Here is a 21,678-nt window from a genome sequence, read left to right as displayed (position 1 = left end):
ATACTTAATTACCCCTAATTAATTGCCCTAATTACAAAATTCCCCCATGATGCAAAAAAAAATGATCCCATCCGGATAAAATAGAAATGTATGATTCTTGTGCAAAAAAATTGGAGTTGTCGAACAAATTCCAAAAATTGAGAAATCTGGAAATTTCTAGAATTACGAAAATTCTGAAAGTTCAAAACATTCAAAAATCTCGGAAATCCAAAAATCAAATTTCGAAAATTCTGAGCGTTCCTGAATTTTCGAAATTCTAAATTTTTTGAAAAAAGGTGATTTCTAGAATTCCAGAAACTCCAAAATGTCAGGCCATTTGGCAAAAGTTAGGCCACCGCGTCAAAATGAATCCATCTCGAAAAATTTCTCGAAGTCGTGTCTAAAAGACACACTGATAATTACCATAAATTGCTCATTCCATACCTATATCCCAAACCAAGAGAATGTTCTCGTATTCCCACAAATCGACACTCAATTATCTACCTCCCATCATCCTCATGTTCTCATCTACCGTAATGATCATTAAAAAGAAAATGGACCACCCAAGAAGAGGTACTTGAACCGCTACTAAGTCCTTTCGTATGCACTGCTTCCGTCTTGTTCGGTAGAGCACATTTCCTTCTCTTCCCAGAGTTTCCAATCTTCCAAAATTTTTTGAAACCCTTATGACAAAGAGGAATCCAGTTCTCTGCGTCTCTCTCCTTCTCATTGTCTCTCACTATGAGATGTGCTCAGTGAGCTGGAAACTCGATTTCATTTTTCCCAAAATCTTACAATAATCACGAATAAAAAAATGGATAGTTACTTTCCGGTAAACCTAATATTCGAATAGAGTGCCGAGTCGACTCGAAAATCGAAGATTTTTGTCGACTTTGAAAATCGACACAGTCGACATTCAAAAATTCGAAAAGGCTATTTGTCGATGAAAATCGAACTTTTCGTTGTCGATTTTTGTCGATTTTGCGTCGACGAAAATCGACAAGAATCGACTTTTGTCGATTTTGCGTCGACTTAAAATCGACAGAAAAATCGACAAAAGCGACAAAAAATCGACGAAAGTCGACGAAAAATCGACTTTTCCGGACTTCAAAGTAAAATTTCACCTCGAGAAATGTTTTTTTTTTCTAATTTTTTGAAGAAATCATTGTAACATCTTTATTTTAGAGTAACAACTTTATTTTTATGGATAAAAAACAAATAGTGTAAAACTTAGTTTCAACGGGGGTACAAAATATGATGCCAATGAAAATAGAAGAAAATTCAAAGCGACAAAATTTAAAAAAAGGGAAGAAGAAGAACAAAGTTCAGCATAAGCTTTCTGCAGAACTCTCGAAAATGTTTGTTTTTGAGGAAGCGGAAAGGCACAGTCGAAGAACACATAGCTCTGAAAATGATAAGCGTGGTTCATTTTTAGAACGGGATACAACTCACATAGCCAGATCATCATTCGCATCATTTTTTCCAATTATTTGATGCCGTGGCTCTTGATCTTTATGTACTATCTAAAATTAAGAATTTAACAAAAAATATATAATTTTCTGCTTACCGATCTTTCCATTTCTTCAACTTCTTTCTCGTGGTGACTGTTTAAGTGCTGATGCATCGTTGTGGTCGAAGAATGGAACTTTATGCTCCTTCCGCACAGTTTACAGGTCACAGTTTGTTCGTTATTTTGTTTTTCGAAGAATCTTTTTTTTTTCGAAGAAGTGACGAATACATCTGCAAAAAGCAAGAATGTCGTAAATGAAACAGAAAAAAAAACAAAACACTCAAAAAAAACAAGAAAAATACGGTTTTTCAGTGGAAAATTCGATGAAAAATGCCTGTTTTTCATTAAAAATACCCCGGTCACAGGCAGTTTCTAGGTCACCGGTCGTGTAGTCCTCTCGGACAATAAAGTCGACAAAAGTCGACAAAAGTCGATTTTCTGTCGATTCTTGTCGATTTTGAGTCGATTCAAAATCGACAAAAATCGACTTTTGTCGATTTTCACTTTCATCGACTTTTGAAAAGTCGATTTTTTGTCGACTTTTTGAATGTCGATTTTTGATCGAGTCGACGAAATCGACACCGATTTTGACGATTTTCGTCGATTTTTGTCGATTGTCAACAATCGACACAGCACACTATATTCGAACCATTATTACTCTAGTCTAGTTAAAGGCGCATCGCCAGTCCAGGAAAGAAATGACGCTAATTGTCTTCAAACCAGTGCATGTGCCTTTAATATCGTATACCTACATTAAATATATTCAACTGATAAAGCACGAGTTTATTTTTTCAGAAATAGTCGGGAACCAATATAAACTGGGTACTTTGGACAATTGAAAAAACCTAAAAATGGTTAATTTCTAGGGGAAGAAAACGGCTATTAAAAATCTAAGACTGTTGGAATCTAGAAATGGGTAAAATGTAGAAAATTTTAGAGCATTTTCAAGCGATTTCTAGATGATGTGATCTTTTAAAAAATGCGGCCTAATTGGGACACTTTAAAAACAATAAAAGCGAAATTTTCAACAGAAAATGTTTGCTATCAATGTTCAAAAAGACAAGGGGAACTTTGAAATCTAACCGATGGAAGGTGGGAATTGTTTTGAAGAGCCATGGGACGTTTTGGGAATCTAACCGGGGGAAAATAAGATTGAACATACAATGGAGGTGAATGAAGTGATTATAGAGTAAAAATAGGTGTAATTAAAGATGGGGGAAATGAAAAAAATTATGTTCTCGAAATTTCGTTTAAATATGCCCCTCGAGGAGTTGAACGTGTGGGGCGAGGATTGAAGGTGCGGCGCCGCTACCGACTGAGCTACACGGGCAAAGAGAAAGCGGTCGCCCGATTGCATACATAAAGGCGAGGACGACAGCTGTACGCAGAGTGGCGTTAAGCGTTGTACACCGTCACGGTAGAATGCATACTCTGGCCCCAAAAATCCCCCGTAAAATCTCCTGTCCCCCCACCTTTAACATAATAGGAGTTTAGTTTGAAGTGCGGGAGTTGATTTCTAGATCCCTAAAATTTGGACGGGACCGGGGGAACAATTGAAATAATCGAGATGATTAGAGCCTAAAAAAGTCAAAAATCGCTGGTGGAAAGAGCTATTAAAAACTAAAATTGACGAAAAAATGAACGAGAGGGTCTAGATAAATCTAGAACCCTTTTTTGAAAGGAATAATCTCGATTCTAGAAAAAAAAACTGGGTAAGAAAAGTCCTATAAAAACTAAATATATAAAAAATAGGGGGACTTTTTGACAGGGGTAGTAATCTGGGTGCTAGAAAACTACAAAAGGTGGGAACAATTAAAATTATAAGATTTCTAGAAAAAATTAAAGATTTTGACTATTTGGGGAAAGGAAATTGGGTACAAAAAAAATGGTATTACCGGGGAAGAAAGGAGAAGTTTCACAAGGTTTTTAGAAAATGATATGAAAACGAGAGCATTGGGAAAAGGGACCGCGAAACTGTTTGAGGGAAATTTTACTGGGATTTCTAGAGTTATCTTACTGGGATAGGGAGAATCTAATGAAGGAAAAAGGGTAGGCAAAACGAATGCTGGCAAAAAATGGGAGAAATTCAAGCATGAGCTGTTGATAATGGATTCCGGTTACGGAAACTGGAGCAGGCAGGTAGATCATCGATAGGCAGGAAAGTACGAATGGCAGGAATAAGTTGGTGACGACCACTTTGTGATAATTGTGATGACCCTAAAACAGAAAAAATTGAAGAAAAAAAAATATTTTTTTCGTTAAAACTCACATAAAATTAAAACCATGGTTTTTGGTGGTTCAAAATCTTGCTCAATTCTAGTGGGTCAGCATAAGGCTTCGGGTATAAGCTGCCAAGTTTTTTCTCCGGAGTCGGAGTCTCGAGCTTGGAACCTGAAAAAAGTTTTGTTCGGATTTTATTCAGCTCTTCACGGTTCAAAAACGCCAGTCCATGCGTACTTCAAGCGGCCCACGATCCAAGGGTACATCGAAAAAGGGTACATCGAGGGTACATCGAGTTCTTAGGGTACATTGGTTCTGAGGGTACATGGGATCTTAGACTGTAAGGCATTTCCGCCTAAGCCTATAATTTTGAGCAAAAATCAAAATAGTATGTATAAAAATATTGATTTACTTTTTTTGTCCACCTACCTGTACCGAACAATCCAATGTACCCTTGGAACTCGATGCACCCTAATACTCGATGTACCCTTTTTCGATGTACCCTTGGATACTGGGCCACTTCAAGCTCATTTATCTCAATTTCTACTAGAGATATTGAAAAGCGGTAAATTAATAAAAGGCTGGTGGAATTATGATACGTACTTTATCAGTTGATCACACTTCGATATCTCTCATACGAACCGAAATAATCAAGCTTGCCGTCGACACACTATTAGAATGACCTCCTTCAACTTTGAGCTCAATTATCTCGGTTTTTATGAGAGATATCAAAAAGCAGTAAACTGATAAATTGTTTATCATCATATCACAAAAATTTCATCAGTTGATACATTTTCAGCATTCCTGATAGGAACTGAGATATATGCGCTCAAAAAAATCAAGTTGTGAACCTCAATATACTCAAAAATTACTAGTTCCTCTCACTCACTTTTCTGACCTATTTTTTGAACTTTGTTTGGCTTATTTTGGTCCTGATCTTTTTGAGCTGATCTTCTCTTCCGCGTTGAATCGACTCCAGCCATGATCGCCTTCCGAAGCTTCATTCCCTCATTCTCCTTGTTATGGTGGACTTCGTTCCCTTCTAAAATCGCCTGAAGAGCCAATGGATCTGAATATGGTCTGGGGTACAAACTACCAACCTTGGCTGTTTCGTTCATCAGATCTGAAAACTTGGAATTTTAAAGTTTCTCGTATTTGAAAACCTACCCATCCTCCAGCTATCATCACTTGAACTGATTTCAGCCACTTGGACTGGTTTCAGATGTTTCATCGTTTCGATCTTTTAGATTCTTTGGATTCTTCGATTCCTTGGAATTTTCGGTCCCTCGTCTGCAGAAACTGTGTTTCTGAAAAAATGATCTTCGATAAACGGCGGTTTGAATAATCTGAAAACGTTTCAAAAAACGATTATGAGGTCGTACGGTATATGGTGCATCGACCATTCTAGACAGCGAAGATTTGAACTCAAATTGATCGAGCCTAGAAGGGCCTAGTCTTCAACAATACGGAAAGGGGGATTTGAGAAGAAAACTAAGAGTGTGGTCGCACGATATATGATGCATCGATCATTCTAGAAAGCGCTAATTAGAATATAATGCGATGAAATCTAGAAGGACAGTAACCCAAATCTAGAACAATACTGCAAGAAAGCAAAGCTAAAAATGAGGTCGTACGATATAGGGTGCATCGAACATTCTAGAAAACGCAAATTTGAACCAAAATCGATAAGATCTAAACGGATCAAAACATCTCAAAGGGTAGAAAGGGTATATCTAGGTCAACCTAGTAATAGTTAGGGTTATCATGAGCAATTTGCCCCCCATCACCTCCTCGCCTCTCTCAAGGGCACACAGTCTCTTTCCCTGTACAAGTGAGATGGGCTGTGTTGTTTTGCCTACATTGGGCACGTTGGCCGGAGAGAGGACAGGCGTTGCGAGGGCCCCCTGTGTGTCTCATTAGAGCGCATTTAAGGAAACGTCTTCCTCTCTTTTGGCGTCACTTTCTTCCCGCTCGGGTCAGTTGTTAGCGGTAGAGGGTTCTATTGAGAACAAGAATACTCTAGTCAGGTTTTCTAGACAGTTCTGACTGTGCTGTTCTTCTCTTATTGATTTTTTGCGACACATTCGAACCATTATTATCCTAGATGCGCGTTGTTGCCTAGAATACAGTTGAGAGTCCATCATGGATGCAGCTGCAAAATAGCAAAACTGTTTTTTGAATAAGTGCATACTATTTTAATACCGTATTCTAAAATTGAATTCTTTTTCTCTCTGCTGTACCGACAATGCGCTTTTGAATGTATTTTCGGCGGCATTACCACTCTCGCCTTCTCCCTGAACACCCTGAAACCCCTTTAATAGAAGTGCATCCTGACTCCGTCAACTTTAAGCTCATTTCTCTCGGCTCCTGTTAAAGATATCAGAAAATGGTCAATTGATAAAATGTTTATTATACAGTGCGTCCAATAAGTTTAGGACCCCCTATATTTTGGCCGTCTGGCTAAAACTAGAAAAGTTATCAAAAATCTGTGAATGCAATTCGATTTCAAATGTGTAATAACCCCAGGAAATTAGACTTATTGGACGCACTGTATCGTTATAAACATTTTATCAGTTGTCATTTTTGTTATCTGTTACAGGATCCGAGATGAACTGGATCAAAGTTGAAAAGCCTTTAATAAATTTTTATTCGATTGCATCAATTTTGAGCTCATTTTTCTCGGCTCCTGTGAGAGATACCAAAAAATGGTCAACTGATAAAATAATTGTGATAATTTGAGATATATTTTATCAGTTGACAACTTTTTGTTATCCTTCAAAGGAACGGAGATAAATGAACTCAATGTAAGGTTCTCTATCCGTTTTGAGGTCATGTCTGACAGAATTTTTTTCAGATAACTTGGAATCAAAATAAATTAATTTAAAAATGCCGTTTCACAATATCCAGCAAAAGGAGGAAGACGCTGAACGACATCTGAATCCCAAGGAGCCTTCCGAAAAGGAGCATCACCGTCTTCCAAGTCAAATCAATCAAGATGGACCCATCGAGAAACAACGTTTCGAAAACGCTATGCTTGATGGCAACAAGAACCAGAAAGGTGGACGGAGTTTAGACATTCTAAAGATCCTAAACATCTAATTTGCAGAGTCCTCGACTCTCGAGTCTTCCATTCCAGCTGGACCAAATGTCTCGTCCAGAAAAGCCCTGGACATGGTCAATCGGTACAACAACAAATCTGGCCCACGTCGTCGTCTGCTCTCGATACATTCTCTCTGCGATTCTTTGCCCAAAAGGTGGCCAAAGATGAATGTGAAGTTGTTCGAAGGATCCAAGAAGCCGATGAGCCATCCAGCCAAGTCCTGCAAGCCCATACAAGTGGCAAATTCCTCCAAGAACACCGTAGTGCAAAAAACTGGATTCAAATGGACCATTGGAACTTCAGGAAGCCCGAAAAATCCAAATATGAAATCCACTCAGTCGTTCTATAACATCCCACTGAATGTATCGCCAAAGGAACATGCGGACGTCTTCAATGGGTCCCAGACCACTTTGACCAAGAACACGGCCATTCAACCGCCAATTCGATTCAAAGAGAGCATTGGAACTTCAAGATGCGAGAAAAACCCGAAAAAGGGATCCCATGACTTCTCCAAGGCATCCAAGAAAATCAAGAAGTTGCAAAAGTATGTAGGAGATCTTGGAGAGAAGCAAATTCGCGAAATCCGCAAATTTCAGGAGGATGGTAAGTAAAACAGTACCTAGAAATGTGAAGTAATTATTATTTTTTGAAATTTCAGAATCAGACCTCTCCTGCGACGAAAAGATGTTCCTTGGTATGTACCCAGCCCCGAAGTCGGATCCCCCTGGTTTGTGTGAGCTCCTGGAGTAAGATTAGATTTGAGTAGATTTTGATCCTGAAAAAACGAAACTTCAAAATTGGAACCGAGATAAAGCCGCTCCAAATTCAGAGGGCTGGAGACGCAGACGACGAGACACGCTGCGTCTCTAACCTCGGAAACTTCAAATGACCGTATCTCGAGTTCCAGATGAGCTATGAAATTGGTTTTTGGACAGAATCGCATTGTTTGAGCTGCGGTTTTAGATTGTATACATTTTTGAATCAATACCGTTCTGTGAACAACCTGAAAGTCTATTTCAAGACATTCAATTCTCTCCGAAAACCAATTTCCTAGCTTATCTAGAACTTGAGATACGGTAATTTGAAGTTTCCGGAGGTTAGAGACGCAGCGTGTCTTGTCGTCTGCGTCTCTAGCCTCCTAAACTTGAAGCGGCTCTATCTCGGTTCCTAGACGCGCTAGAAATGTGATTTCTAGACAGAATTGTAGGAAATTGTGTCTATTTCATAATTAAAACAATTTTTGTATGTTTTTTGGATAGACTATTTTGCCTATTTGCCCATTTTAATGACCCTAGTTGCCTATAAGCTTCCTTTATTTCTGATCTCTCAAAACGTTTGTTTTCCCCCATGATTATTAGGAACTATCCCTAGATTCTATTCCTAGATTGAATTAAGCTAGTAAATTGTATCTAGTAATCTATTCTATACCTTAGAAATATTGATTTTTTTATTATATCTTTTTAAATTCATTGTCAAATTGTCCAAAATTTTCTTTTTTAAATTTATTCCCTGGGAAATTCCCCCCCCCCCCCTCCCGTAAAAAATCCACCACCTTCCCCCTTTATATCCGCCTCCCGCGGCTTATGCAAGATGTTCAGTCCGTGGTGTACCCGGTAGCGCTCCGCTTTTGGAGCGGGCTCCCGAGGGTTCGATCCCCTTTGTGGTGTTTAGGTTTTTTTTTCGTTTTTAAGCCTGTCAAATCTCCAAAAGTTCATATTAAAACGGTTTTTTGCTTTCTTTACATCAACTAGTCTCGGTTAATCATATAATATTTCCCGATTCCTTTATTTATTGTTCGATTAATTAAATAAAAATATTCCTGTCAGCCTTTTTTTCAGGAATTTGAAATAAAAGATAATGCAAAATAAGATCAGCGAGAAACGATCAGCAAATATTAACAAGAGATCAGTAAGAGTATACATATTAAAAATTGAAAAAAAATGATCCAGCATTTTCGACTTATCCCAAACTCGCGGATTTGTAGATCTTCAAGCACTGAGCCATCATTGGAGCGTACTTTCTGATTTCTTTTTTCGCTTTGACGATTTTTGGGATTTGAATTGTTGGAGATTTGATTTCGATTGGAGAAATTGCCGCTGGCGATTTCATGGTTGGAGACTTTGGAGACGGTTTCTTGGGGACCGGCTTCTTTAGGGGGAGCATGTCGATCATGATCTGGAAGTTTAGGATTTGAGATTTTTTCAGAATTTCAGAATTATTGAATTTTTAGAAGTTTTTGAATTTTTGAATTTCAGAAATGTGAAAATTTTGAAATAATAGAATCCTAAAGTTCTAAAACTCTGAAATTCTGAATTTTTTGGAATTTTAGGGAGTTTTTCGGGATTTTTTGATTTTTGACAGTTTTGGAATATTCGGGATTCTTCAAAAAATTGTTGAAAATTGAGAATTTCAGAAATTTTTGAATCTTTTGTGTTTTTTGAGATTCTTTGATTTCTATAGAATTTTTGGGATTTTTTGGAATTCTGGTTTTTTTGGGATTTTGGGAATTTTAGAATTTTAGAATTTCCGAATCTCAGAATCTCAGAATCTCAGAATCTCAGAATCTCAGAATCTCAGAATCTCAGAATCTCAGAATCTCAGAATCTCAGAATCTCAGAATCTCAGAATCTCAGAATCTCAGAAACTCAGAAACTCAGAATCTCAGAATCTCAGAATCTCAGAATCTCAGAATCTCAGAATCTCAGAATTACTGAATCTCAGAATCTCAGAAACTCAGAAACTCAGAATCTCAGAATCTCAGAATCTCAGAATCTCAGAATCTCAGAATCTCAGAATCTCAGAATCTCAGAATCTCAGAATCTCAGAATCTCAAAATCTCAGAATCTCAGATTCTCAGAATCTCAGAATCTCAGAATCTCAGAATCTTAGAATCTCAGAATCTCAGAATCTCAGAATCTCAGAATCTCAGAATCTCAGAATCTCAGAATCTCAGAATCTCAGAATCTCAGAATCTCAGAATCTCAGAGTCTCAGAATCTCAGAAAAATTCATAAATTCAAAAAACTACAGTAACCCAAAAACCCAACTACCTACCGTATGCCTTTCTGGCTCAACTTGTAATAAGTTCGGTCTCGAAAATTGTTCAACTTCTGCTCATCCTCATATTGTCCCTTCAAAATGCTCTTCGAATCATCTGGAACCTCAGAAGTCATCATTTCTGAAAAACACTATTTTTGAAGCTACAGTAATCCGAAAAACATTGAGATTAGTTTCAGAATTTACGTAAATCGAGAGGATTATTGAAAAAATAGAAAAGTCCAGTCAAAAACATGAAACGAAGATTACTGAAAGAGGCTCTCTTTTTATACTTTTTAGAAAATGAAAAACTAGGCTCCGCCCACTTTTATGTCATCATTATTATTCAAGTAAAGGTTATTCATGTGTATACATTATGCTCCACTAATCCCATGCAAAAAGGGGCGGAGCCTATTTTCCCACGCCCACTATTATCATGTGAGAATGAAGAATCTGATGATGTAGAGGATTGTTGATGGGAGAAAATAGAATTTTGGAATTTTCAGAAAAGTCACGAGGGCTGAAAAATTTTGGTGGAGTCTGAAATTTGAGATTTTTGAATTTTTAATGAGTTCAAAAATTCGAAAAAATGGTCTGGAAGTGGATGAAACGGCTGAAAATATGCTGAAAATCGACTAAAAACACTTCAAATAGTCCAAATATCCTTGAAAGTGGCCTAAAATTGAATTCCACTGGAATATTGAAAAAATAATTTGAAATTTTTTTTTTCTAAAATAAAAAAAATTTTAAGAACAGGTGAAAAAAATTGGTTTCTGAATACATATATGACTGAATCATCAGAATTTTTGATTTTTGATTTTTTGAAAGTCCAAAAAATAAAACTGGAAATCTGAAAATCTGAAAATTTGAAAAGTTCTGAAATTTCAGAATTTCAGAATTTTTGAGACTTTTGAATTGTTTGGATTTTTCAGAATCTCAGAATCTCAGAAACTCAGAAACTCAGAATCTCAGAAACTCAGAAACTCAGAATCTCAGAATCTCAGTATCTCAGAATCTCAGAATCTCAGAATCTCAGAATCTCAGAATCTCAGAATCTCAGAAACTCAGAAACTCAGAATCTCAGAATCTCAGAATCTCAGAATCTCAGAATCTCAGAATCTCAGAATCTCAGAATCTCAGAATCTCAGAATCTCAGAATCTCAGAATCTCAGAAACACAGAATCCCAGAATCTCAGAATCTCAGAATCTCAGAATCTCAGAATCTCAGAATCTCAAATATAATTATAAAGATTCCCTCACTACTGCTCTCGAGCAACTTGAGAAACTCCGACCAATTTACAAATTTGGACTCAAACAATTGGAACTTCTGGATCCCACAAAAACCTCACAGATGCAAGCCGCAGACGACTTCATCGGAGATGCCACATCAACTCAAACACCAATCACTCAACCACCAACCAATGGCGGGCAAATGGAAATGCCCAACTCAACTTCCAACCTCAACCAAACCAATCAATCCACCAACGCCGAATCCGACTTCATCATCAACGTGGGATCAAACGCTGATCCAATCGTACCAATTCCATCATCAGGACGTAACATTGTGGTTAGTCACCAATCTCGTCTTGCTGTCCCTCAAATGAAAATCCCCACCTTCTCGGGTGACATCTCCAAATTTCTCGAGTTTCGAGACTCTTTCACATCGACCATGCGCCTGATTCAAGTTGACGACCGGGAGATTACTTGGAATCTCTCATCTTGACAAAAAGACTCTTAATTTCTAGTAATTTGTCAGAAAACAACGGAAAATTGTTCACGAATTCTTATTCTGAAGACGTTATTACGAATCAGAATCTTGTGACAAAAACTACGAAATGTGTGGTTTTGGATCTGATGATTTTTATGTTTCTCAAGATCAAAATTTGATTTTTGGAATTTGGAAATTTTGAGATTTGGATGAAGAATGAGAATCTGAATTTCTGAATCCCAGAATCCGGGAATTTCAGAATCTCAAAAAATCCATTCTGGTCTTACGGGGATAAAAGAATAAGAAGAAGGAAAAGAAGAAGAACAAAAAAAAGCAAAAAGAAGGGAAAAAAGAGAGGGGGAAACGTAAAATTTAATCAAAATGAAAATGTTTTTGTGGCTTTCTTAATTTCCGCTTTCTCTCTCTCCCTTTCTTATTTATATCATGAAATATAAATCATTTTGGAGGAAACAGAAATAGAAAAAAAGACCAAAGAGTGTTTTGAATTTCTGGAATTCTTTTTTTTTTTGAATTTCTGGAATTCAGAAAATCAGAAATTCAGAAATGAGATACTGTAATTCTGAGATTCTGAGATTCTGAGATTCTGAGATTCTGAGATTCTGAGATTCTGAGATTCTGAGATTCTGAGATTCTGAGATTCTGAGATTCTGAGATTCTGAGATTCTGAGATTCTCAGATTCTAATATAAGATTCTGAAATCTAAAATCCAAGAACTCGAAATTCTACAATTCCCAGATCATGATCGACATATTCAGAGAGTCTGAGATTCTGAGATTCAGAGATTCAGAGATTCTGAGATTCTGAGATTCTGAGATTCTGAGATTCTGATTGTGAGATTTTGAGATTCTGAGATTTTGAGATTCTGAGATTTGAGATTCTGAGATTCTGAGCTTCTGAGATTCTGAGATTCTGAGATTCTGAGCTTCTGAGATTCTGAGATTCTGAGATTCTGAGATTTTGAGATTCTGAGATTCTGAGCTTCTGAGATTCTGAGATTCTGAGATTCTGGAATTCTGAGATTCTGGAATTCTGAGATTCTGAGATTCTGAGATTCTGAGATCCTGAGATTCTGAACTTCTGAGATTCTGAGATTTTAAACTTCTGAATTTCTGTGTAGTTTAATGCAGGATTCAGAAAAATCAGAAGACGTGACTTTCTAGAAATTTTCAGAGAAAAACAAAAAATTGTTCACGGATACTGATTTTGAAGACGTCAGTAGGAAATCTTGTGACAAACTACAAAAACTACAAAAATTTGGATTCGGATCAGATGATTTTGAAAAATATTTTTGAAGAAAAAAAATTCGATTTTTTCGATTTTTGGAGTTTCGGGATTTTGGAAGATCCATGATTCTGAAATTCCGAAATCTTCGGATTCGGAAGCTCCGAAATTCCGGAGTCCCGAAAATCTAATACTCGAAAAATCTCGATTTCCCAGACTTCTTAACTTTCCAATAACCAAAAATATGTTCCGAAAAATCCCATTTCCCGCCGGAAATTCAATTTTTCCAAAAATTATTTTCAGCCTTTTTCAGATAATCCGAAAGAACTCTGACGACATTCTGAAACTCGTGATTCCCATTAAAAAAAAAATAAAAATGTATTTATTTTTGGATTTTATCAAAACGGGGGATCTTTACTATTAATAATCACCAAATTCTGTGTGTGTGTGTGTGTCCGGTGTTCCCGGGTCACCTGCCCTATCGAAGTCCAGAATGGGCCAAACTTTCCCAAATTTTCACAGATGACCCGAAATAGCAGCGAGATGATGCCCGTCTATTTTATGTTTCGAAATTTTGAGTTTGACGCCTTCTGGAGACGTTATTCTGTTTCTACGGAGCAAATTTTTAGAAAATTATTAAAACAATTTTTACGTCATCCCCGTTTAGCCGCCCAAATTTTTTTCTTATCCACGCTATTTCTGGGAGAGAGGTGATTTTGAGGAAACGTTAGTTTAGTCTGAGTTTTTGATTATTTGAAAGGGAAAAATTCTGAAACAGGAAAAAATAGATTACGAGGAAACATAAGATCGCGCTTTCTGGATCACTCGAATTTTCAGGATTTCAACTTTTAAGAATTTCATAACTTAATTTCTGAATTTCCAAATTCTGGAATTTCTAAATTTTGGATTTTCCTTATTCACCAAATTTGCAAAAAACATTTCAGAATTTCTGATTTTAGAACTTTTCAGGTTTCCAAATTTCGGAGTTTCTGAGTTTTTGGAAATTATGATTTTCGAATTCGTGAATCTATAAACTTCTGATATTCCGAAGTTCCAAGAACTCCTGAAGACTTTGTTCATTTCGAAACGTAGATATTCTGAATTTCCAAATTTCCGGGTTCTCAATTTCTCAAATTTTCGAACTTCAGAGAGCAAAGAAACTATTAAAAAAAGACAAAAAAGGTGATCTAATTTGGTACTTTTTTTGCATGATTATGGGCATTATAAGCGGGAGCTGTCCAGTCGTTCATCAAGCGAAATTAGGAATTTTCGAATTCCCGGAAATCGGAAATATTAAAGGTGGGGGGACATGAAAAAAATAATGTTCTCGAAATTCCGTTCAAAGATGCCCCTCGAGGAGTTGAACTTATGAGGGCGATGATTGAGGGTGCGGCGCCGCTACCGACTGAGCCACGCGGGCAAAGAGAAAGCGGACGCCCGATTGCATACATAAAGGCGAGGACGACAGATGTACGCAGAGTGACATTGAGCGTTGTACACCGTGACGGTAGAATGCATACTCTAGCTACAAAAAAACTACGAAAAATCTCCTGTACCCCCACCTTTAATGCAGAACTGAAACAAGATAAGATTCATCAAGGGGCTTTTCTCCATCATCGTCTACCACTTTCCAACAACACATGCTCAAAGACCTCTTCAGGAACTAAGATAGCTGGAAGTCGAAGTAGTTCGCACTAAACGCCCATTACTTTTCGAACAACCTAATACTAATTTTCCAAATTCCAGACGGTCAGATTTTCGAATAGTTGACAAGCCCTCACTATAAGATAACGCAATGTAAGCGGGAGCCAGGAGGCAAACCGACTGAATTCAAAAATTTTTCGAAATTTGGAATTTTCGGAAACCAGGAAATACAAAAATTCTGAAACTTAGATATCGAAACATTTGGAACTTTAAGAAACCGGAAAACCATTCAATCCGAATTTCAGAACTTATAGATCTCAGTCATAAGTAGTTTCGAAACTTTGAAAATTTGGAAAATTAGATATTCAGGAATTTTTGTGACTTCGAAAAATCTGAAATTTTGAAATTGAATTGTAAGATACAGTATGCGGAAGCCAGAAGATTGAGCCCCAAAATTCTGAATATCTTAATTTCCGAGTTGATAAACTCCGAAATTACCGCATTCCGCGTTTCCTAATTTAGGTTTTCAGAAACTCTGAATGTCGAAGTCTAGAATTTTCCGATTTTGGAGCTAGAAAAGGTATTGAAATCTCTTTTTGGAGTGGCAAGTTATTGTTAGCAGAGGCCAGTAGGTTTAGCCCGGAGGGGCGCAAACCGACATTGGAAAATTTGAAAATTCGGGAGGAAAAAACCAGAAAGTTAACAATTTTTCACATTCAATCAAAACTTCTTCTTTTATTTCCTCAAGTTTTGAGATTCGAACGTTTTAAAGGAGGCCAGACACGAAAGTCTACGGAGTTTTCTTGGAGCGAGATCATGTATTCTGACGGAAAATCGTGCGATTGCGACCAATGCGCGCTACTTGACGAGCATTTATTTTTTTTTTCAATATACACTAGATTTCTTCACTGTTTGGCAATTACTCCCGAGTTTTTCTAGTTATTCGGCCATTCTAGGATTTCGCCGCATGAAAGCAGAAAAAAACGAAAACCCACAGATGAGAATCGAACCCGCGACGCGCGACTGACAGACAAGCGCGTTCACCTCTACACCACAGGGGGCTTGTCGTCTACTGCCACTAAGACGATTATGAAACGAGGAGTCGGCGCCGCTTGGAAGAACGGCCGCGTTCTTGCTTGTACAGTAACAAGGAGTTATGGTTTGGTGTCCATTGTTATTTTCTGACTGTACTGTGTCAGATATCAGAAAAATAGAATTTTGAAAATTTTCATGTCTGGCCTCCTTTGAGTGTGATTGTAGCCGCCGACAGGCGGCGGAAATCGACTGGTACAAAACGTATATAATCCTCCCACGAGCCGAAAAAAAGTGGGCGGAGCCTTTTTTTTTTTGAAAATCGCGCGACGAAAAAAGGGGAAATTATAGGTTTCAGAGTAAAAAAGGAAAATTTTTTTAAAAATTTTAGATTTTCGAAATTTCGAAATCTCCAAAAATTCAAAAGATCAAATTTTTTCTTCAAAAATATTTTTCAAAATCATCTGATCCGTATTCAAAATTTTGTAGTTTTTGTAGTTTTAAATTCCTGATTTCCTACTGACGTCTTCTGAAAATCAGAATGCGTTAACAATTTGTTGTTTTACTGAGAAATTCTAGAGAAGTCATGCCTTCTCATTTTTCGAAATTCTGAATCAAACTACACAGAAATCGAGAGAATCTGGAACTCAGAAATTCAGAAATTCAGAAATTCAGAAATTCAGAAATTCAGAAATTCAGAAATTCAGAAATTCAGAAATTCAGAAATTCAGAAATTCAGAAATTCAGAAATTCAGAAATTCAGAAATTCAGAAATTCAGAAATTCAGAAATTCAGAAATTCAGAAATTCAGAAATTCAGAAATTCAGAAATTCAGAAATTCAGAAATTCAGAAATTCAGAAATTCAGAAATTCAGAAATTCAGAAATTCAGAAATTCAGAAATTCAGAAATTCAGAAATTCAGAAATTCAGAAATTCAGAAATTCAGAAATTCAGAAATTCAGAAATTCAGAAATTCAGAAATTAAATTCAGAAATTCAGAAATTCAGAAATTCAGAAATTCAGAAATTCAGAAATTCAGAAATTCAGAAATTCAGAAATTCAGAAATTCAGAAATTCAGAAATTCAGAAATTCAGAAATTCAGAAATTCAGAAATTCAGAAATTCAGAAATTCAGAAATTCAGAAATTCAGAAATTCAGAAATTCAGAAATTCAGAAATTCAGAAATTCAGAAATTCAGAAATTCAGAAATTCAGAAATTCAGAAATTCAGAAATTCAGAAATTCAGAAATTCAGAAATTCAGAAATTCAGAAATTCAGAAATTCAGAAATTCAGAAATTCAAAAATTCAGAAGCTCAGAAATTCAGAAAAATTCGTGGAATCGCATTAAAACATTCAAAAACTTTAAAAATATGGAAAATCGGAAAACATCGCAAAATTGAAACCTGGAAACTTTTCTCAGAAAAATTCGTCGGATACTTTTTGTAGTTCCCAAACGGTCTCTTTTTTATCTTTTTCTTCTTTTTTCTCTTCCGCTCTAGTGCTCAATTTTCAATAGAGAACGAAAAAGAAGAAAAAGAAGAAGAAGAAGTGCGCAATTTACCAAAAAAAAATGTTTCGTTCTTTTTGAGGATTTTATTGAACAAAAAAGAGGGAATTCGAAAATTGAGAATTGAGTTCAAAAATCAAAAATTGTGAAGTTCGAAAATTCAAAATTTTTGAAATTTTAGAAATTCTGAAAATCCGATTTTTGATATTTCAAGTCATTTTTTTCTAGAAAAAACATTTTCAAATGTTATCTTGCGTCATAAAAAATGTATGAATCCGCTTTAATCTAAAAAATATGGACCAGATTAGGGAAAAAATGAAAGGATTTGGAGGATTAGGACGATTGAAATAAGACTAGATTTGGGGAGCTAACAAATTACGTATAATTCTATACGAATACGCTTTTTTTGTAATCAAAAATGTCCCAGAATATTCTGAAATTTTGAATTTCAGCATTTCAGAATTTTTCCAGAATCTCAGAATCTCAGAATCTCAGAATTTCAGAATCTCGGATTCTCAGAATCTCAGAATCTCAGAATCTCAGAATCTCAGAATCTCAGAATCACAGAATCTCAGAATCTCAGAATCTCAGAATCTCAGAATCTCAGAATCTCAGAATCTCAGAATTTCAGAATCTCGGATTCTCAGAATTTCAGAATCTCAGAATCTCAGAATCTCAGAATCTCAGAATCTCAGAATCACAGAATCTCAGAATCACAGAATCTCAGAATCTCAGAATCTCAGAATATCAGAATCTTGGAATCTCAGAATCTCAGATTCTAAGATTCTCAGAATCTCAGAATCTCAGAACCTCAGAATCTCAGATTCTAAGAAAAAAAAAATCTCAGAATCTCAAAATCCCAGAATCTCAGAATCTCAAAATCCCAGAATCTCAGAAACTCAGAATCGCACAGTTTCTGAAATTCTGAATTTCTAAATATCAAAGGTTCAGAATTATGAATCTTGCAAATTCGAAAATTTCTGAGTTTCAGACTTTCGGAATAATTCACAATGAGTCATTTTAAATGATGTTTTCGGCATTTTTTAGGTGGTTTTTATAATTATTTTCTGGGTAAAACATATAATTTTTGGCATTTTTCTAAAATGAAAATAAACTCATAAAATTATGGGTAAAATATGCCAGAGTGAAATCAGATGAAATTGGGTGAATATCACAATAATATACTTTTTGGGAGATCAGAAAAACAAAACTTCAAGAATTCAGAATTTCAAAAATTTAGAATAATCGAAAACTCTGAAAAAAAGAAAAAGGCCAAAAAACACATACATTCCCAAATCCACGTTTTCACATGTATAAATTTTTAAATCTTCAAAAAAACCTGAAAATATTAGTTAGTTTCAGATCCATTTTTTCCAGCCAGAAAAATGAATTTTCTGCTTTTATTGATTCTTTCATTTCGCATCTCCTTCACAAAATGTGTCAATTACGAGCTGCCACAAGTTCCACCCCATTTGCGGATCCTGGATGAAAAGTGAGAAGTGGGCTAGAAAGCCAAAAATATGGAAAACTAGGCCATGGCTTAGAAAATTCAAAATTCGCGAAGCTAGGCCACGCTAAGAGGATTTTCTAGGCCATGACCTAGTTTTGGTAAGTTATGGTTTTCTAGGTCATGGCCTGGTTTTCCAAATTTTAGGGTTTCTAGGCCACGATTTTGAGTTAGCTAGGTCACGAACTAGTTTTCCAAATTTTGAGTTTTCTAAGTCTTGGCCTAGAAACCCAATTTTCAAAATTTCACATTGTCAGAAGTGAACCAATCAACTCCTCCTTCCCAGTCACCTTCTACAAAGACGCTTATGTGGATTTTAGGTAAAAACTTCAATTTTTCAAATTTTCGGCTTGGCGGGAAATTTGAATCTTCCAGAACCTCTCCACCACGTCTTCGAATCTTCACCCTCGCTGGATGTTTACTAGAAAATCAATATTTGGAGGTTGACGTCTTCTCGAAGGGAGTCAGAAGTCCAAAAGTTCTGAAAATTTTTGGGGACGCTCATAAAGCGAATTGTCGGGATTCATCTGGAATTTCAGCAACTCCATGTTTTTATGTGGCAAACACTTTTGTTGCGAATTTGACGTCTTCTGGAGAACTGGAAAAGGTTTGGTGGCATAGAAAATCCAAAAAAATTAGGTCATGACCTAGAAAACCCAAAAATTAGGTAATAGCCTAGAAAATTCGAAAATTAGGTCATGACCTAGAAAATTCGAAAATTAGGTCATGACCTAGAAAATTCGAAAATTAGGTCATGACCTAAAAAATCCAAAAAATTAGGTCATGACCTAGAAAAAATAGGTCATGGCCGAAAAAATCCAAAAATTAGGCCATGACATAGAAAATCCAAAAAATTAGGTCATGACCTAGAAAACCCAAAAATTAGGTAATAGCCTAGAAAATTCGAAAATTAGGTCATGACCTAGAAAATTCGAAAATTAGGTCATGACCTAAAAATCCAAAAAATTAGGTCATGACCTAGAAAAAATAGGTCATGGCCGAAAAAATCCAAAAATTAGGACATGACATAGAAAATCCAAAAAATTAGGTAATGACCTAGAAAATTCGTAAATTAGGTCATGATCTAGAAAAAATAGGTCATGGCCTAAAAAATCCAAAAAATTAGGTCATGACCTAGAAAATCCAAAAATTAGGTAATAGCCTAGAAAATTCGAAAATTAGGTCATGACCTAGAAAATTCGAAAATTAGGTCATGACCTAAAAAATCCAAAAAATTAGGTCATGACCTAGAAAAAATAGGTCATGGCCGAAAAAATCCAAAAATTAGGCCATGACATAGAAAATCCAAAAAATTAGGTAATGACCTAGAAAATTCGTAAATTAGGTCATGATCTAGAAAAAATAGGTCATGGCCTAAAAAATCCAAAAAATTAGGTCATGACCTAGAAAATCCAAAAATTAGGTAATAGCCTAGAAAATTCGTAAATTAGGTCATAACCTAGAAAATCCAACAAATTAGGTCATGACCTAGAAAATTCGTAAATTAGGACATAACCTAGAAAATCCAACAAATTAGGTCATGACCTAGAAAAAATAGGTCATGGCCTAAAAAATCCAAAAAATTAGGTCATGACCTAGAAAATCCAAAAATTAGGTAATAGCCTAGAAAATTCGAAAATCTAGGTCATGACCTAGAAATTCCAAAAAATTAGGTAATGGCCTAGAAAATTCGTAAATTAGGTCATAACCTAGAAAATCCAACAAATTAGGTCATGACCTAGAAAAAATAGGTCATGGCCGAAAAAATCCAAATATTAGGCCATGACATAGAAAATCCAAAAAATTAGGTAATGGCCTAGGAAAATCAAAAAAATTAGGTCATGACCTAGAAATAATAGGTCATGGCCTAAAAAATCCAAAAATTAGGTCATGGCCGAAAAAATCCAAAAAATAGGTCATGACCAAGAAATTCCAAAAAATTAGGTAATAGCCTAGAAAATTCGTAAATTAGGTCATAACCTAGAAAATTTGAAAATTAGGTCATGACCTAGAAAATTCGTAAATTAGGTCATGGCCTAAAAAATCCAAAAATTAGGCCATGACCTAGAAAATCCAAAAAATTAGGTAATGGCCTAGGAAACTCAAAAAATTAAACCATGACCTGAAAATCGAAAAAAATTAGGCCATGACCTAGAAACCTCAAATTTAGGGGTTCTAGGCCACTGATTGCTTCCAGATTGTCATCCACATGGGCCATCGAAAAGTGAGCCTCGGAGTTGAAAATAATTGAGCATAGATTTTCGGAAGAAGGGATTACTGTATGCCTCCAACCGATTTATTATTACACCCAATGGCAAAATATCTTACTGTATTTGGAAGCATGGAGAGCTCAGGGAGCCACACGGTTCATTGTTTATTTCCATTCTGGGACGAGAGAAGTGAAACAAGTGCTGGATTATTTTAGGGTTATGGTGAGCTAGCTTATGCGCTGGAATTTTGAATTTTTGAACGTTTCCAGGGTCTAATCGAGGTGCGCCCCTGGCCGAGTTTTGGAGCTCTTCCAGCGGAAATTTCTGGAAATTATCCAGAATTCGATTCAAATGCATACAGTTTCTCGTACTTTCTAGCCATGAACCATGTATTCTTTCTGAGATTCTGAGATTCTGAGATTTTGAGATTCTGAGATTTTGAGATTCTGAGATTCTGAGATTCTGAGATTCTGAAATTCTGAGATTCTAAGATTCTGAAATTCTGAGATTCTGAGATTCTTGGATTCTGAGATTCTGAGACTCTGAGATTTTGAGATTCTGAGATTCTGAGATTTTGAGATTCTGAGATTCTGAGATTCTTGGATTCTGAGATTCTGAGACTCTGAGATTTTGAGATTCTGAGATTCTGAGATTTTGAGATTCTGAGATTCTGAGATTCTGAGATTCTTGAGATTCTGAGATTCTGCGATTCTGAGATTCTGAGATTCTTGAGATTCTGAGATTCTGAGACTCTGAGATTTTGAGATTCTGAGACTATGAGATTTTGAGATTCTGAGATTCTGAGATTCTGAGATTTTGAGATTCTGAGACTATGAGATTTTGAGATTCTGAGATTCTGAGATTCTGAGATTCTGAGATTCTGCGATTCTGAGATTCTGAGATTCTTGAGATTCTGAGATTCTGAGACTCTGAGATTTTGAGATTCTGAGACTATGAGATTTTGAGATTCTGAGATTCTGA

General features: G+C 36.1%; 6 protein-coding genes across 6 annotated transcripts; 3 read left to right on the top strand and 3 right to left on the bottom strand.

Annotated features, from left to right (window-relative positions):
- Positions 1-1,275: 1,275 nt before the first annotated feature.
- On the bottom strand, positions 1,276-1,603 carry CBG24075 (the record flags this gene model as incomplete). The annotated part of the gene is made up of 3 exons (XM_002648019.1): positions 1,276-1,384; positions 1,432-1,502; positions 1,547-1,603. 3 exons carry the CDS (start codon positions 1,601-1,603, stop codon positions 1,276-1,278), a joined length of 237 nt encoding a protein of 78 aa, XP_002648065.1.
- Positions 1,604-3,575: 1,972 nt separating this feature from the next.
- Positions 3,576-4,940, bottom strand: CBG24074 (the record flags this gene model as incomplete). The annotated part of the gene is made up of 4 exons (XM_045243056.1): positions 3,576-3,706; positions 3,800-3,880; positions 4,599-4,832; positions 4,877-4,940. The coding sequence occupies 4 exons, from the start codon at positions 4,938-4,940 to the stop codon at positions 3,576-3,578; spliced, it is 510 nt and encodes a 169-aa protein (XP_045091246.1).
- Positions 4,941-6,595: 1,655 nt separating this feature from the next.
- On the top strand, positions 6,596-7,559 carry CBG26682 (the record flags this gene model as incomplete). Its single annotated transcript, XM_045243055.1, has 3 exons — positions 6,596-6,767; positions 6,816-7,412; positions 7,468-7,559. 3 exons carry the CDS (start codon positions 6,596-6,598, stop codon positions 7,557-7,559), a joined length of 861 nt encoding a protein of 286 aa, XP_045100674.1.
- A 2,874-nt stretch (positions 7,560-10,433) lies between these two features.
- CBG24071 lies at positions 10,434-12,377 on the top strand (the record flags this gene model as incomplete). The annotated part of the gene is made up of 3 exons (XM_002648017.1): positions 10,434-10,444; positions 10,733-11,411; positions 12,309-12,377. 3 exons carry the CDS (start codon positions 10,434-10,436, stop codon positions 12,375-12,377), a joined length of 759 nt encoding a protein of 252 aa, XP_002648063.1.
- A 5,988-nt stretch (positions 12,378-18,365) lies between these two features.
- On the top strand, positions 18,366-19,133 carry CBG26681 (the record flags this gene model as incomplete). Its single annotated transcript, XM_045243054.1, has 3 exons — positions 18,366-18,472; positions 18,745-18,807; positions 18,863-19,133. The coding sequence occupies 3 exons, from the start codon at positions 18,366-18,368 to the stop codon at positions 19,131-19,133; spliced, it is 441 nt and encodes a 146-aa protein (XP_045100829.1).
- Positions 19,134-21,028: 1,895 nt separating this feature from the next.
- On the bottom strand, positions 21,029-21,625 carry CBG24070 (the record flags this gene model as incomplete). The annotated part of the gene is made up of 1 exon (XM_002648016.1): positions 21,029-21,625. A coding segment is annotated over one exon (597 nt), but the record flags the coding sequence as incomplete, so codon positions are not given.
- Positions 21,626-21,678: the final 53 nt, after the last annotated feature.

The sequence above is a fragment of the Caenorhabditis briggsae genome (assembly GCF_000004555.2).
Source record: "Caenorhabditis briggsae complete genome, chrII, whole genome shotgun sequence".
NCBI lineage: Eukaryota > Metazoa > Nematoda > Chromadorea > Rhabditida > Rhabditidae > Caenorhabditis > Caenorhabditis briggsae.
Note: the sequence above shows the minus strand (reverse complement) of the source record. Positions and strands in the feature narration are given on the sequence as shown.